Source organism: Pectinophora gossypiella, chromosome 15, assembly GCF_024362695.1.
Source record: "Pectinophora gossypiella chromosome 15, ilPecGoss1.1, whole genome shotgun sequence".
NCBI classification, from domain to species: Eukaryota; Metazoa; Arthropoda; class Insecta; order Lepidoptera; family Gelechiidae; genus Pectinophora; species Pectinophora gossypiella.
The window spans coordinates 1,274,548-1,293,248 of record NC_065418.1 but is presented as its reverse complement, the minus strand read 5'-3'; the positions used below and the strand labels follow the sequence as shown (position 1 = coordinate 1,293,248).

General features: G+C 36.1%; 2 protein-coding genes across 6 annotated transcripts in view; one reads left to right on the top strand and one right to left on the bottom strand.

Annotated features, from left to right (window-relative positions):
* Positions 1 to 4,643, bottom strand: part of LOC126373117 (kinesin light chain) — a 75,527-nt gene extending 70,884 nt beyond the window's left edge. Inside the window, exon 1 of the mRNA XM_050019124.1 lies at positions 4,518 to 4,643. The gene's annotated coding sequence lies outside the window, so the exon portion shown is untranslated. The remainder of the gene's footprint in view (positions 1 to 4,517) is intronic.
* A 368-nt stretch (positions 4,644 to 5,011) lies between these two features.
* LOC126373233 (thioredoxin, mitochondrial) lies at positions 5,012 to 10,924 on the top strand. 5 transcript variants are annotated; one of them, XM_050019294.1, is made up of 4 exons: positions 5,012 to 5,115; positions 8,053 to 8,196; positions 9,627 to 9,791; positions 10,618 to 10,924. In XM_050019294.1, the coding sequence occupies exons 2-4, from the start codon at positions 8,059 to 8,061 to the stop codon at positions 10,747 to 10,749; spliced, it is 435 nt and encodes a 144-aa protein (XP_049875251.1). In that variant the 5' UTR covers positions 5,012 to 5,115; positions 8,053 to 8,058; the 3' UTR covers positions 10,750 to 10,924. The 5 variants fall into 5 exon arrangements, with proteins under 5 accessions (XP_049875251.1, XP_049875248.1, XP_049875249.1 ...); XM_050019291.1 differs by having other exon boundaries at positions 5,024 to 5,173; XM_050019292.1 differs by having other exon boundaries at positions 5,055 to 5,212.
* Positions 10,925 to 18,701: the final 7,777 nt, after the last annotated feature.

Below are 18,701 nucleotides of genomic sequence, written 5' to 3'. Positions count from 1 at the left end.
AATCCCATAGTCTCTGTTTACCCCGATGGGAAATAAGCGTGAGTTTATGTTGTATGTATGTACCTCTCACTCATCAATCACGAATTTTAGAAACAACAAATGCTAGGAGTCTCAAATTATGAGGGACGTAGGACATTCCTTGTAGGACGTAGGTGCTCACTAAGACGGGTTTTTGCGAAATTCAACCCCCAAAGAGTTAAAAAAGTGGTTGAAACTGTATGAAATTTTGTCATTTTTAAAGTTAGCATCATGACGTGGACGAAGTCGTAGTATTCTATCTTCTTCTTCTAATGCTTTTATCCCCTGTTGGGATGTAGGGTTAGAGTAACAGATTTCTACACCTCGCGATTTCGCGACCCATCCCGACGAGCTCTGACCTGGTGTGCGCGTGGAAAACGCCAAAGGGGCAACCCGAAGAGACCTGGCGACGGTAGGTTGACCGAGAGTTGAAAACTCTCTGCGTATCATGGGAGCAAGCTACAGAGCTAGCTGCTAGTATTCTATAATTAAAATAAATTCATACTAATTTTCTATAATTAAAATCATTTATAATAATAATAAAATTATATTATAACATACATACATACATAAACTCACGCCCGTAATCCCAAATGGGGTGGGCAGAGCCACAAGTAATCAAAGACAACTTGCAGCCACTGTTGATACGAAGTCCTAAGATGGATATGATGAACCTTATGGTGATAAGGGATCAGCCTATCGCCCATAACATTAGTCCATCATGTTAGAGGACGCAATCCCTCTGTCGGTTTTTACGACATATTATATTATAATTATTATAATAATATTATAAAAACATCCATATTTGTTAGTAACATTACAAACTATCTATTCAATATATTCTATTTACTTTTTTATTATGCAGGTAGCCTATTTTGTCAGGTTTATCATCAGGTTTTCTTGACTTGACCTTATCAATAAATGCCAAACTGAGGTCAATGCCCTTTTACTTAAGGGACCAATAACTACTTACACAGCTTTTACTTCTTAATTGAACCAAATTAAATTAAACATTGATTTCTAATCATTTACTGTCTAATTAATGAATAAGAAGAAAGTTGAATTGGAATTTGCAATTAATTTATACTAATACAATTTCTCATTCATTTGCATGTATGCATTAAAAAACGAAAATGAAATGAAATATTTCATTCATTGGAAAAAAAATATTTTTCTTCATCAGGGGCTTATGATGAGTGGAAGAAGTGTATGATATCTGATGTATGAGCAAACTTTTAAAAAGAGAACAATCAGCAATAAGGCCGCCTATTGTGCTTATTTTATTTGTTTGTTCATGTCCTTACTGTCTTTGTGCAATAAATAACTATTGATTGATTGATTGATGGATAGCGTAATTTCTGCACAAAAAAAATCAGAATTGGTAAATCAGGTTTGGTTAGTGGACCCTGTGAAAACGGGATAACATGGAGAAAAAGATGAAGTAAATTTTACCCGACAGCCCAGAAATATAAAATGTATCTCCTTCTTCTCCTAATCCTTTTATCCCCTGTTGAGACGTAGGGCTTGAATAACAGATTTCCACTCTTCGCGATCTTTTTCAGCCCCCATAGCTTGCTCCTATGACATGCTGAGAGTTTTCAACTCGGTCAATTGAGTGTCGCCAGGTCTCTTTGGGCCGCCCCTTTGGCGTTTTCCACGCGCACACCAGGTCAGAGCTCAAAGAACAAGAAGGAAATAGAGGATGAAGAAATATTGCGTAACGTAACCTATAAACTTATAAAGACATGAAGCTATAGCTACATGTAATATCTATTTATGGAAGTATAATCATGACTACATATGAACTGAGTAACAATGTATAATAACATTCACAACCGCCACAGTGATCTCATTTGGGTGTGTGCGTCTACCTGTGTTTATGTACATACGGTACGGTATACTGGCGGCCAATCAGCTCGCGACAACAAACACTTCAGAACCCCGATACCGACCCCGCCGGCGTGGTCGACGATTTCCCTCATTCAGCGCTTATCGCTATCGACCCTAGCAGATTAATTCTTTCAAATAATCTTCCTCTCAGACGACGCCCTGAACCGGGGTTCGTGCCCAACTGGGCACCCTTAGGTCTTAAATTTTGTACCCAGTAAGAGCCCCCCTTGTCCAGCCCAGTAGTTTGTTTATATACTCTTTATTGCTTTAAAATACAAAGGAAATTTACATATGATTTATCGTTACATAAAGCATAGGCGAACTTGTTGTTTTGTTGTTTTCATTTTTGGAAGCATAGATACTCTGTTTTCCTAGTCCAGCAGGTAAGTTTCGGTAACACCTCAAGAAAGATCTTATTTATTATTAGACCTCCTTAAACACAAATGAAACATTTCTGAAACCTAGGTAAGTTGTCTTATTCATATCTTACTGAAATGGCTCAATTAAGTCACAGTCTAAAACATTTAATATAATTGTTTTGCATTCTTTAGAAAAACCTTGTGAACATTGCAATAATATAATAAAAAAAAATTTATTTGAGGTTTTACTTTCTAATCAAAAGCAGGTAGGGGTAGTGTCCAAAGAATTAAAAAAGTTTTTATTTCTATGAAATTGTAAGGCACTTTACCCTAACCTCGTAACGCCGAAGCATAATTACGATTTTGAAGTAATAAACGACGGTGGTACCTTGAAAAGGACCAAATTTTTGTAGTCGTAAAGGCCGAGCACTTCAGGTACAAATTTTAAAGTGTTGGAGTTATCCGATCGGGTTCAAATTAAGTGGAGACCTATGTAAGGATGAATAGAAGACATTTTTGAAAAAAATACGTTTTTTTTTAGTTCTTCCAGAAGGACTCCCGGTTTAAGTCACTACTTTTAGTAAAATCTGAAAAATATTATTATTATAAAGGGTTATGTATTTTTTTATTAACATACATACCTATTTGTACGTCATAAATATGTGTATATACTTACATATTTAAATATAAAATAAGTAACGATTTTAGTTTTTATGATGTAGTTTGTGATTAGTCCCTCTGGAAGTACATTAGGTTTTTATTATTAGGAAAGAAATTAATTCATGGTGTCAGTTTAGATCATCATTAGAAGGAAAAAGGAAATAAAATGAAGACGGTAGTTTTTTTTAATCATAAGATCACGTAAGCAAGTCAGTCTATATCGGTATGATTTAATCACATATAACAATTTAAAAAAGTATTTGAAAAATATCCGGACATGACACCTAAAGTCCCTTGCAAAGGACTAAAAAAGTTTGCTTTCATATTGCTAACGATATCGATACGAAATTGATAAAATAATTATGTCATGTTGTTGATTATTATCTTACCTGTGATTTCTGAAAATAATGTGTATGAAAAACTACGACATTCGATTATTAACTTGATTTTTTTTTACCTCGTCGCCGTGTGCGTACCATCTTTACCAATAAAATGACAAATTACGACAAGTGATACATATTTCTTTTTTATGAAAGCCACCTATTCACGAAATTGAATGAACTAGTTCATAGACAAAATACTTTTTTTCTCAATCGGCGCAAAGGTTTGAATTAAATTGACAGGCAAAGTTTTGGTACTTTTAAAAGTACCTTCGTTGATTATTAGAACAAACTATTTCAAAACCTTCAGCCTTTATGACTACAATTATTTGGTCCTTCTCAGAGGACCCCAGGGCTTACGAGGCTAAAAACATAAAAAACCTAACAGGGATCAAACCCAGACAAACAATTACGTATTTACTTAAGTAGGTACTTTCTTTTAATGTTACACTTTAAGTTTAATATCAACATGCCTATATGTACCTATAGTCTTATTAAAATTAAATGTTCTAGAAAATTCTCATTTTAAGAACAAGATTATTTTTCATTATAGGTACTTAGGTAGGTAGGTATAATGGCAGAAAAGGGGATTGCCCTTTTGTGTAGGGTGGTGTGTTCGCGAACTTTCTAAGGGTAGAAGACCCCACTGAATGATAGATTACCAAAACTAGGGCAAAGGAAAGGAAAACTTTGGCAACCTTGCTAAGAATTTTAGCACCTAGGTACTTCATTGGCGAAGTACAATCGAACCACATACAGACGTAATTATAATCATCAACAATTCTCTAGGTCAGTGACATTAAAAAACAATACAACAGTTTCGCTCGGCCTTTCATTATGTTCGTAATTATTAGACCTTGTTAGTCCATTGCATTAGTCATCGAATCTAAGACAACGAAATAATAATCCGTGTTCTCGCAAAATTGTTAATTTCCAGGTGTAAATGAACAGTCTAATTTAGCACGCATAGTGAGCGACAAGAATATCACAAATTCTATGAGATCAGTCGTCACGACGCCCGTAAAAAGAAAAAAATATTCTTCAACGAAATACGGAACGGAAAATGGCGTTACAAATTTATGGTTATATTCAAGTTTGCTGGTCAAAATTAGGTGTGAAATTATCAAATATTATTAGCCCAGTAAATAAGCACGTTATTTTACTAGAAAATCATCATATTTGTTGAATAAAATCAATAAAAATCACTTACCTTTCTAATAAATTGACAGCAAAACAGCAAGCAAATTCACTTCACCAAATTTGTTTTAATTTTTTCTGACATGGAAACCTTATACTTCTCAATGTAACATAATGTAAAGCGGACTAATATTCAAAGCTGTGAAAAAAAGAAAAACAATTTTAAGGAAATGTTACTATTTTAAAATATTAGCATGGTGACTTTTTTGGAATGATTTTAACAAAGATGGAACATTGTCTTATTTTTAAAGATTTTATGGGTATATATACAAAAAATCACATATATTACGTTTCTCAGCCATTTTCAGATGCCAGAGTAGGCAGTCATAACCACAATTCAAGTACAATTCTTATTTGAGTAGAAGATCAATGCATTGCCACGAATGCATTAACACGTTCATTAGGTTCATTATAATTGAAATGGTAACACTGAAAAAAAATGTCTATGGATATAGACGTTGACTCGATGGTACTGTCAGCTGTCACTGTCAACAACTGTCATCCATCCGTCAAGCAAGCCATCGTCCACGAACAACGTCAACCAAAACCAACACTCGAATCTCGCTCGATCGTTGACTGGCAGTGGCAAAGTTTATTAAAGAGAGGTCAAGGTTGTGTTTCAAGAATTTACCACGTTTTAAACTCAACATTACAAGAAACAGATAACTAGTGAGACATTTATACATGTGCCGTCTTCTATGATAACCAGTAAATACTTCGAACATCATGCATGGCTGCTAACTAACTTTACTATTCTTTTCCTAACATTCCTCGATGAATCATGGCTAGTTTTGGTTTGGGGGTGTACTTCTTGACAGTGATTTGGTTTTTGACGCTCATGTTGTGTTGGGTTTCTGTTAGGACGGGACATTACGTCGGGAAGGTTGCGATAGGTATATCTGTGACATTAAGTGTAATTTTGGTGTCCCTGCCAAAAGGCGACGTGGAGTATTCTCACGGTGCCAATTTTTACGACAAGTTGTACGTTCCGCGCTACGCTATACTATCGTTATTGCTTATTAGTTGTTTATTTGGCCTGGGTTATTGTTTCGCGAGTGAATGTCTTTTGCCCATCGAGACTAAGAAAGTGAGAACTCTTGGCTCTGTTCACTAGACTGTTTGCTTTGGTAAGTTGGTGTTAAGTTGCCGACAATTTGCTTGTTTGGTTTTTAGATTAGACTTCATAAGGATCATTATACTTTTATTTACTTTGTCTGTACGTGGTTGATAAGGACTGTACATAGACTTTTTTGTAGTATGTTCATTTATTGTACATTTAATTAGGATGTTACTTATTTGTAGAGTAGCAATGTAGTATGTAAGGTATATTTAGGTAATTTAACATTTACCATGAATACCTATTGTACCTATGTCAGAATATGACTGAATGTGAGCCATAATATTTTCTTCCATCACTATGTATGACCACATTTACAACAATAAATTTGATTTCATTTTAAACCTAAATCTACTTAAAAATAAACTAATTTTACAGATTTAAAATAGGTATTGTTAATTCCATATTTCTGATCATTTTCTGTTAATAATTGAGTTATATTTTTACCCTGACATTCTTTTTTCAAAATCATTCTTAAATTAAATTCAAATTCCTTCCAGGCGTTCATGGAAGTATGTTATTATCTACTTATAGATATTAGAACACACTGTATAAGCATTGTTTGTCAATCATCTATGCCTCATTTGAGACGAGAATAATGTTATCTCCCCTTCATAGATAACACTGGCTCTGTCTGGCGTGACCGTTACCAGTGTGTTTTTTAATTTCATCCACCATTATCGTTGTGGCCAAGCAAACTAACAAAGGTGACCTTTTTAAAGAGTTCAACGAATATAAATCCGGTGAATAGGTAAGAGATAGACTATTATTGAATTTGGTAGTAAAGTTTTGACTTTTTGTGGCATGTTATTTATTTTTTTTATTAAAAAAGAGAATAGGGGCTATTAGTCACTGGACTGCACATCAAGACCATCAAAGTAACCATAAACCATCTGATAAAGACGTGAGAAGAAGTGTTTTTCACTCTCATGGTGTAATGTCCCTTTGCTGGTCGACAGAGCCACTACGCTTTTAGTTTATATTCCTAGATGGCCTCCATGGTCCAGTGGTTGAGTGTTGGGCTCGCGATCCGGAGGTCCCAGGTTCGAATCCCGGCAGTGACATATCACAAAAATCTCTTTGTGATCCTTAGTTTGGTTAGGACATTACAGGCTGATCACCTGATTGTCCGAAAGAAAGATGAACCGTGCTTCGGAAGGCACGTTAAGCCATTGGTCCCGGTTACTACTTACTGATATAAGTAAGTATTCTTTACATGAGCCATGTCAGGGGCCTTTGGCTGCCTTTGGCTGTTTGATAATAACCCTGACACCAAGGTTGATGAGGTTGGTAATTCTCCTCACAACCCACACAATAGAAGGAAGTTTATATTATCTGATTGACCAATCCTTTGCCTAAGGGATGGGTACGCGAAAGCACCTATGAAGCTAACATGACCACTCAGGGTGTTCAAAGCCTCATTACAGGAGCCTTTTGTTTTTTATGGCAGATTACAATAAAAAAGTAAAATTTGACTTCTGTTTGAACTATGCTTGGAGTATTAGACCTACTTCTTTTCCTTGTGAATTTTATCTCCATTACAAAGCACAAACAGATGATGTGCAATAGTTGATAAAAATATTTTGTATAAATAAAATAGTACTATTTACTTGACTTTAAGATAACATAACTTAGAAATCACTAGTCACACACATCTTTAAAATTATCAGTACTCCAACACTATTCTTTCTCAAAGTCTTTGATATCAATACATGTATTTATTTATTTAATTTTATAGCCATTAATCAGAAATAAAAGTTACATTTTAAGATAACCAAATCTGTGTGCTTTATGGCAAAGGTCTCCCCCATTTTTCTCCATTCTTATTAGTTGTGTACTAATCTGGTCAAGGTCTTAGTGTTTTCAGCCATTGAAATTATTTCGTCGGCCCACCCCTTAAATTGCCTGCCTACCCCTGTTTCTCTTATGGTCTGATATCAATACATAATCTTAAAGGAAATGTAAGCTATGTATATTTAGACAAATCTTACTGTAACATAACACAACATATATTCTAAATTATTTGCATATATCCCAATTGGGGCAGTCAGAGGTACATCTATCGCAAGATGAACTACGTACCGACACCTCACCTGTCACGTTGATCTAATAGAAAGCTCGGTGAGGCGTGGATACTTAGTTCATCTTGCGATGGATGTACCTCTGTATACCCCAATAGTGTTATACTGGGGAGGTTATGTCATCAATGCAAAGTCATACAATGTACATTATAGAACGGGCACTCCGCCCGCACCAAATTGTATCGGTGCCGAGCCCCCCCTTCTCACTTTCAAGGCAGCACTTACGCGGTAAGACTGCTTCATCATTGAGTCTAACAAAGGCCAGTGAGCTGTGGGTACTCAGTTCATCTTACGCCTATTGGGGTATGGTCACGTTTACGTTATGTTATTGATTATTTATTTTCTTTCAGATCACAATGTGTAGTGCTATAAGTCAAGGTCTACGGTCGCCCATCCGGAGGCTGGCCACACTCAGGAGGGCCCGAACAATCAGCACCTCGTTAGTACATAACGAGACCATAGAAGTTAAGACTAATGACGAATTTGTTAATAAGGTATGTGTTTCATTTACAATGCAATTATTTAACTAATAAATGCATTATTGTTAAATAGTAATGTTTTGTTTGTTGAGACGTGGTAGCCTAGTTGGTAGAACACTTGCCTCTCACTTTGAGGTTGCAGGTTCGAATCCAGCACAAGCTTAAACCCATTGGTTTAATTGTCGAATTTATTTTCGAATTCATGTTTGGATCATAAATTATTATCACGTGCTCAGCGGTGAAGGAAAGCATCGTGAGGAAACCCACATTCCCGGGAAATGCATTTTCGGAGGTATATGATCTAACCTGTATTGGGCTGGTTTTACCTTCGCGGGTTGGAAGCTCAGACAGACAGTCGCTTCTGCAAAAAACTGGACCTGTCAAATCTTCAGATTAGCTAAGTGGACCCTGTGAAAAACGGGATAATGCCAGGAAGATGATGATGATGATGAGAAATGTTTTGTTTCAATAAGTTAGTCCAGTGTTAGGCTCACGATCCGGAGGTTCCGGGTTCGAATCCCGGTGTGGAAATATCATAAAAATCACCATGAAATTCGGGATCTTGATCTTCGGTTGTCCTAAAGGAAAATTGACAGAAAGCTTGGTAAGCCATGGGTTCGGTCACGAGCATTAATATGTATACACTTTGGTACCATGTCGCATTAACTTTTTTGACAAATTGAACTGTAAGTCTCACTAAATGTCAAATATGTTAGTGCGACAGAGTCCTAAAGTGGGTACATTATATTGCTCATGACTGTACTTATTTCTTCTTGTGAAAGTTGGTATAATAATATATTTATAGTCGTGAAATTATGTTGCGTTATTTCCATAAAAAAAAATTAATAAAAACATTATTAAATTTAATTCAAAATCAAAAATATCTTTATTCAGTAGGTAACATAGTTACACTCTGAATCGTCAATTTTCACATAACGAACGTCTCATCCGCCTAAAACTACTGCAGCTTCTCACAACCTATATAGCCGGGGAAAAGAAGCTGATAGAAAAACCTCAGCACAGGGCCCTAGACTTTCTTTAAAAAAATAATGCCAACTCTCTGATTTCAGATTCATTTTTCAACGAATTTCGATTCTCTTTTCACATGTGGCTATCAATTTATGTCTATTTTCAAAAACGTATATCTTTTTAAACTACCCTATTGGGAATATGGTGAACTTATGTTTTATAACTATATCTCAATAGGGTAGGCAGGGTACAGTCACGTCACATTAACGTTTTTGACAAATTGAACTGTAAGTCTCACTAAATGTCAAATATGTTAGTGCTACAGAGTCCTAAAGTGGGTACATTATATTGCTCATGACTGTACACTCATCGCAAGATGAACTGAGTAGGTACCCAATACCTCACCGAGTTTTATGTTAGGCCAACATGATAGGCAGTGAGCCTATGGTGAGCTTAAGTTATGATTTCTTTTTAAGGTAATGAATAATGATAAGCCAGTAATAGTCAATTTCCATGCGGATTGGTGTGAGCCATGCAAGATCCTCACTCCGAAGCTGAAGGAGCTGATCCAGCCGCTGGATAACCTGGACCTGGCTGTTGTGGATGTGGAGGATAACCCAGAACTGGTGCATACTTTTGAGGTAAGTGTATTGAGACTACATTATTAATATTTAACAAAATACCAGAACAGTTTAAAATACTTACATTCAATAAGTTCTCGAAATTGCTTCACGAATGGTTACTGCAAAAGCTGTTCTATTCTCTGGACGATTTCTTTATGAATACTACAAATGTTTAATCGGCGAGGGTAGTCTCAATGCATGGTTTAACCGAATGACGAATAAGACCGAACTAAGATCCGTTGATATCGATAATGCCGGTCAATTATTATTATTTTATCGGTTTTATTCTATGACATTGTTTTTCTGTATTGATTTGTAATGAATGATTTTTTGATTTGGATAGAATAATTGTTATATTCGTTAATTTATTTTAGTTTAATAATTTAATATCTTCTTGTCACTATTATTTGCATGTTTTAATTTTCTTAACTAAAAATGTTGACCTAATGCTAAATGCTGACCAAACTGTACCTACCATTTTTGTGTTAGGGTTACTATTGAGCCGCCAAAAGCCCCTGGGCTTATCAGGATATGGCTCATGTAACGACTACTTACTTACATTAGTAAGTACTAACCGGGACCAACGGCTTAACGTGCCTTCCGAAGCACGGATCATCTTTTGGATAATCAGGTGATCAGCCTGTAATGTCCTAACCGAACTAGGGACCACAAAGTAATTTTTGTGATGTGTCCCAACCGGGAATCGAATCTAGGACCTCCGGTTCGTAAGCCCAACGTTCAACGTTCGACCCCCCTCCGGTTGATTGAGGGGAGGCTTGCGCCAGTATTGGGAGTTGGGATGTATAAAGGCTGCTTATATTATGTTGATGTTTCTTTTTTCCAGGTAAAAGCAGTCCCAGCCGTTATAGCGATAAGGAACGGGCTGATAGTGGACAAGTTTATCGGTCTGGTGGACGCAGATATGATCACGAACCTCATAGACCGGATGTCCGGGAAGAAGAAAGATGGCGCGTAATCCTGAGCACGTCCGACGGCGATGGTGGACAGGGATGGTCTGGACACGATCAAGTAATTAATTTATGGCGGTGTTGCTGATTTATCGATAATAAATCCCATCCCTATCAATACCTATTATCTATGGTATAAGAACTCCAACGGGTCTTTCTCGCGCCGACATACGTCACCCGTCACTCTCTCACAGTACTGCACAGAAAGAGACAGATGATCTCTGTCGCGCCGAGAAAGAGTCGCGTGCTTACGGTGCTAAGCCCGGTGGTATGCTCAAAACTGACAGCTAGCATTTTCAAGGTTAACCCAGCTGACGTCATCCGACCCTGTGTTGCCATTTTGTAAAAATAAATTACCCACATCCTTTTGATTTACTTTGCAAGGAAATTTTGTACTTTTAATAAAAGATTTTGGTACAGTTTTAATGGTTTTTGTATACGTGACAAATATTAGTAATTAAATACATTTGTCAGTAATTCATTTAATTTTCAATTGGAATTTTGGAAATAGCAATTGAATGGTAACACTTACGTCATCAATGGGCTAGCAATGGCGGCTTGTCATGGGATTGAGCATACCTGGTCTTCTTATACCTTGGTATTATCGATACGGGCGGCATGGGTTTCCTCGACAATGACAGGTATCATCATCATTATCAGCCCATTAACGTCCCCACTGCTGGGGCACGGGCCTTCCCTATGGATGGATAGGGAGATCGGGCCTTAAACCAACACGCGGGCCCAGTGATGATTGATGGTTATTAACGACTGCTAATGCAGCCGGGACCAACGGCTTAACGTGCCTTCCGAAGCACGGAGGAGCTCGAGATGAAAACTTTTTTTGTGGTCACCCATCCTATGACCGGCCTTTGCGAAAGTTGCTTAACTTCAACAATCGCAGACCGAGCGCGTTTACCGCTGCGCCACCGAGCTCTTCATACCAGACAGGTATAACTTAAAGTAAAATTAGGACGTGTCTGCAAGAATCGGGACCAATGGTGCTAATTCCTGTAAATACCATCTAATTTTATTTTAAGTTATATCTGTCATTTTCTTATCCGCCGAAAAGGAAAGGGACGGGTAATCGACAAGCATAAATTTTATGAAACACACGTCAATTTTAAGGACAAATCTAAAATAACCGTCTAAAAATTTTACATTGGCCAATAAACCGACAGTATTAAGTTGACAGCACACGTCAATTGATTTGCTTACACCGAGATACCTTTTAATTCGCCCGGGTTATTCATTCATTTACTCATTCTTCCTAAAATTAAGAGCTGTCAATCATCCGTCCCTTTCCTTTTCGGCGGGTAAGACAATGACAGGTATAACTTAAAGTAAAATTAGGAGGTGTCTGCAGGAATCAGGGCCAATGTCAACTTAAAATACCAATATTCTCAGCTGAGGTAGAGTCTAGTGGAGGAAGAGTTAACATTGTGGAATACGGGAGAAACATACACGTCATTTCAATCTGTTCTCATAAAAAACGAAGAAAACTACATTGCTTGTGTTCAGACCATCCATCGCAAAGCTCCCTATAATGGTATCCTAAACACACTAAACCTGTAAATAGAGGATTAATCACAAGTTGTTAATAATATTATAATTTTATAAAGTTTTCATTTAATACCTCATTTGCGGAAACGCGTCGCGCGGCGAATTCAAACATATCGCTGTGTCTAAGGGCGTTCATGTAGACGCGTTTCGCGATTTCGTTTGGGTAGATGTCCGGGGCGGAGGGGGAGTTGAGCAATAATGTTATTTGGATACTTTTAAATCAAAATCTAATCTCATCTAATCTAATTTTTAATCTCTTTTTTTTTTTCAAATGCCAAATTTTCCGATGAATTGCTTCAATGTAGCCCTTTATACTCCCTGGTCACAGATGATAAAATACTAATCTAGAAATAGAAGCCAGTTTATAATGACCAAAAATCTATTACAAATTTTAATCAAGAATTGCGTACGTAATAATGAGTGCGTCGTTAAGTTTATTGATGACGTCATATCACAGTACCATACGAATGTATTAGAAATGTATTGTTTTGCTGTGACGTTTATAAAGTATAATTATTTCGCTAAGTTATCAATCTAGCCTATCGCTGTGCAGTGTATCCGTAAATGAGGCCTTAGAAACAGTGATGTGCCGTTCCCGGGAATATCCCCACTTTAGGAATCTTCCCGGCAGTTAAAAGGCGCAAAACTTGTGTAAAAAAAGCTTTATTACCTAAACTCCAAGAAAAAATCAATTTGAAAAAGAAAAGCAGCCAGTGTTCCTACTATTAATTAAAGAGTTTTTACAACGGTACGGTTTTTAACGGATGGAAGTCAAGATAAACCCATTTTAATTAAAAAAAAAAACGGGAACATTCTGGAAACGGCACATAACTGCTTAGAAATGCATGTAAGTACGTAATGTCAAAGCAATAGTGTCGAGAGGTTATTTTCATAGTTCGGTTTTGGTGCTGTAAGCCTTGTGTCTTGTGGTGAACAGAAAAAGTAATAAAAATATTGTCTATTCCTTATATTTGGGTCTATTGTACGTAAGTTGTAATAAAAGGAAAAATATCTTGCCTATTTAGTAGAAATACTGTTTATAATATTGCAACACTAGCCAGAGTCAATAACGCTTTGGGATGAGGGTAAAAATAAAAAGTTAGGCCCCTATTTAGTACATTACCGAGCAATTTTGTCCGTGGTATGTTTTCAGGAAATAACGTTGGTGACTTTTGGTGAACATACAGTCATGAGCAATATAATGTACCCACTTTAGGACTCTGTCGCACTAATATATTTGACATTTAGTGAGACTTACAGTTCAATTTGTCAAAAAAGTAAATGTGACATGGTACCAAAGTGTATACATATTAATGTTCGTGACCGTACCTATTACCACACACCACACATTAACATTAACGTTAGTACCACACATTAAAGTTATCGTACACGCGCATCTGTGTATGTGCCGTTTGACGCCATACTATTCTAGTCTAAACTATGTTCGAGGGGGGGTGAGGTAAACCTAGCTCAGACGCTGGTGGGGAGCGGAAAGTTTCCGTTCTATACGTAGTAAGGTTGTTCTTCTTTTTTCTCAATGATCTGCCTTCGTTCTGCTTCTGATAAGTTATGTTTTAGAATTTTATTTCATGTTTTGATTGTCCAAAAATATAGTTATCTTATTATACTTAAAATACAAGCAAAATACTAATCGGTTCCTCAATTAGTTATTAACGTAGCTTGATCGTTTTTCACAAAATTATGTGACAGAGTGGTAAATTGAAATGCTGTCTCCGATGAAAAGGGCCACTCTGTCACAATATTTTTTGGAATGCGCCTGCAAAGAAAAGTATGTTACCAAGATAAAGAGAACCACTAAATAGTCCTCTACAGACACATCTTTATATGATGTTTTAAAATATTTATTGCCGTTATAATTTTAAAGATGTTAAATGCGATAAATCGAGAAAATGTCTTTTTATTGTCGATAAAAAAGAAGAACGACCCAGTAATATTACTTACTCTATGCTAGTACACAGAAAATAGTACCTACTATTCCTTTTAATAATTTGTATATTTGAGAATCTGTCTTTAAAATGAGAAAAAATATTATTATAATTATGCTTATGACTCCGCGGTGGTATCTTAATAATGGCACAACAAAACAAGGTATGCTCAATACTATGAAAATCCGCCATTGCTAGCCGTTTGATGACGTGTTACAGAGTGTTACCATTAAATTGGTATCTCCAACATTCCAAGGACTTAAATTTAACTATTGAAAATTAAGCGAATTTAATTGTGACATTTAAAATATATAGAAATCATTAAGACTGTAAGTAACTCTTTTACTAAAAGTTCAACATTGCCTTCCAACGTAATTTAAAAATATTAGTCAACGTGGGAGAGATGACGTCAGCGCGGCTAACCTTGAAATGTTAGCTGTCACTTGAGCATACTTCGTTTTATTGTTTTATTTTGGTTTTCCCCGGAGGGCAAGGCAAAGGGAACTATACCCATACAGCCAAGTCTTACGTATTTTCTTTCTTGAGGTTTAATGAAATGATGAAAGGTGATGACTATGAATAATGAAACTAAGCCCCCACCCTCGGAGCAGCCTCCTACTCCAAACTCAATATCCCAATATCAAAGGAAATCATTATTGTCGTGTACAATCAGAAGTTGTCAACATTTTATAACTTTTTGGGACCATCTCGTATAGATTCCAAACTTTTTCTGTTCACTTATGTTATAACACGGAAAACTTTTACAAGTGTTAGTAATAATTGTAAAATATTGAAGTTTTGTGATATAATAGTAGTTTTAATAGTTGAAAAGTGGTATATTAAGCTGTATTTGACTGCTTCGTTTTAATTAGTTATATTGAAGCCCGTGGCCAACCAGGGGTTATATTATTGTATACAGGGTGTAATTGATACTGTACTGAATACTGAAGGTCATGATACTGAGTTAATATCAAGTGGAATTTTCCGTCGCGAAAGTTTTGCGACGAAAAATTCCACTTGATAACTCAGAATCATAAGCTAAACCACCTTCAGTATTCGTTACGATGTCACTAACATCCTGCATTTATTACTAATCCAAGTCAACTTGTAACTTTCCGGGAATGACGTATGCGCGCGCACACGCCGATTTTGCGTGTTTGTACCGACAGACCTCACAAAAAACATGCGTACGTGCGCCTGAGAAGGGATCGCGTACCACTATACTAACGCAGAGGAGCGAAGTTCCATCCTCTATGGTCTAATGATTAGAGCGTTGGTCTCTCCATCTGGACGTCCCAGATTCGTTTCACGGTGGGGACATAAGTTGATTAGACCCTTAAGACCCCATGGCTACGGTTTATACAGAGTAGATATTGCATGTGCACTATTAATTATATTTTATTTTATTATTTTTGTTAGAATATCAAATTCTTAACAAGATGAATTTATATACGTAATTAGTAATCTTTTTTGTGTATCTATATTTGAGTTATATTTACCATTCGCGCAAGAACTAAACTAAATGAGACTTTCAAGCCCGAAAGTGGGCATTATGCTCAAATCTTATGTTCATACAATGGTGCTGATTCCTGTACACACCATCTAATTTTATTTTCAGTTATATCTGTCATTTTCTTATCCGCCGAAAAGGAAAGGGACGGATAATCGACAGGCTTAAAATTTATGAAACACATCACTTTTAAAAAGAAATTTTAAAAACGCTTCGAAAATTTTATAATGGCTAATAAACAGACAGAATTAAATTGACAGCACAAGCTGTAACAGATTGCATATCAGCGAGATGCCTATTTTACTCGCTCGGGTTATTCATTCATTCACTCGTTCATTTTAAAATTAACAGTTGTCAATCATCCCTTTCTTTTTCGGCGGATAAGAAAATGACAGGTATAACTTAAAATAAAATTAGGAGGTGTCTGCATGAATCGGGGCCATTATCTAGTCTTATTCGTTTTATGTTGCTAAAATAACGTTTATGTATTTATGTGAATAAAATACAATTTTCAATGTTTTTGTGTTTTTATCTTTCACTCTATCCATTTATTTCTCTATATTTTTTTATTTCTATCAGTAATTTATTTAGTTTTAATTGGTATAAATTGGAATATGAAACATGTTTAATATAAAACAAATGTTTAATGGTAAGTTAAAATTACAGTATTTTGTAACGTTACTATAACAAATTCAATTTTATGGTAGGCATAATTCGCGCTTATTAAGCGTGCGTAAAAACGTTTTCTTAAACGTTAACTTATTTATGAATTTTAATAAAGTAAAATGTAATTTTGTCACGTTTTCCTATGACGTCACGTCACGTGTTGCTTTTTCATACAAAATCCATAGTAATTTCCGAGACGTTTAGTAAAAATTTACTGATTTGACTAGTTTGAAAGTACCCTATTCCTAGCTCTTTCAAATAATTCCCAAAAAAACTGCTTCAATTTACTATAACTAACTAAATATGTCTATACGTAATAGGTAGCATTTAGAGTAATTTACACATACATACATACATAAACTCACGCCCGTAATCCCAAATGGGGTGGGCAGAGCCACAAGTAATCAAAGACAACTTGCAGCCACTGTTGATACGAAGTCCCAAGATGGATAATGATGGTTAGAGTAATTTAGATATATTTAATTAGGTACCTACCTAATTATAAAACTTTTATGAACTATAATCTACACATATCCCGGCTTTGCAATCTAAGCCTGCCTTATTCTGTGTACCTACCTAGGCTACTGAAATTTTTCACTACCTCTTGGAGACTCTTAGGTTTCAAAAAAAAAATACATAATGAATACTTAGGTACTTAGATAAAAGTCGATTACTATTGCCGATAATTTATTGAGGGACCATGCCACGGTTCCCAAAAAAAAAAAATAGATGGCTCTGTACAATTTTGCCTTCGTTTAACCGTCTAATTTCATGAACAACAGATAGGCATCTCTTATCTTTGTTTTTGGGTATAAATGATGACCCTTGTTATTACACCCAGGCACAACATATCTTCCACCCATTATTATCCGTATCAAAATAAAGAGAAGCAATATAGGTAGCAACATAATTCTATACTTACATAATTATACGCAATCCAAATATCAAGCAACAATTATTTTAATATATGCCCCTGCCATTACCTTGTATTTTTAATTATGTACCCGAGCAATAAGAAAATAAGTCATTATTACGTTTATTATGTACAACGCCATCTATATTGTTTTTGGGGAAAGTAGCCAGGAAATAACAGCCTCCGTGGTCTAGTGGTTAGAGCGTTAGGCTCACGATCTGGAGGTCCGGGTTCGATTCCCGATGGGGACATTGTCGAAATCACTTTGTGAGACTGTCCTTTGTTTGGTAAGGACTTTTCAGGCTTGAATCACCTGATTATCCGAAAAAGTAAGATGATTCCGTGCTTCGGAGGGCACATTAAGCCGTTGGTCCCGGCTATTAGCCGTAAAAACACCTCCACCATTCCGCATTGGAGCAGCGTGGTGGAGTATGCTCCATACCCCCTCCGGTTGATTGAGGGGAGGCCTGTGCCCAGTAGTTGGACGTATATAGGCTGTTGATGATGATGATGAGCCAGGAAATACCCTCATTGCGCCTGGGTGTAATAAAGAGGCTCATCATTTATACTCAAAAACAAAAAAAAGATGAAATATGTAAGAAAATCTTTACAGTGCCATCTATATTGTTTTTGAGGAATGTAGCGTGAAATGTTCCTCATTGGTCGCTGTCACTCTATGCTTTTAGCCATATTCAATGTTTGCAAGTAATACTTTACAATAATAATCACCTATAATATTAAATAAATGATATAAAAACATCTAATAATAATAAAAAGTAATTACCTTATTAATTAAAGTACATGTCCCGATATTTCGGCCGTGTTGTGACGACCGCGGTCACGAGATGACTGGCGTAGCAATTTCGTGGTTGGGTGTATAACTACCCTCATTTCAAAATTTTGAACTATAAAGTTATTGTGAATGTAACTACCCTCATTGCACTATTTAGCGATTTCGAAGCTAATTTGGAGCGTAACTGCGCTTACTTCACTATCGAAAACCCACTTACTACACACAGCTGTTACCGTATCAACGGATGGGTTTTTTTTTGTATTTTTTTTCCTAGCTATTGGATAGATGGCACTAAACTTGATAGGTCACTGCAAGGAACGAAATGTTAATTATTTCCGCCAATGTTCCTCTTCCCACTCGAGTTTCCTGTTTAATTTTAATTCCTATTTTGTTTTGTGATATTATATTTTCCTTTCTTTTGTTAAATGATATTAAACTATAGCAGATACCTACTTACGACATCCTATTTATTATATTAATTTATACTTGTTTAGCCATTGGCCCCGATTCCTGCAAACACCGCCTAATTTTATTTTAAGTTATATCCGTCATTTTCATACCCGTCGAAAAGG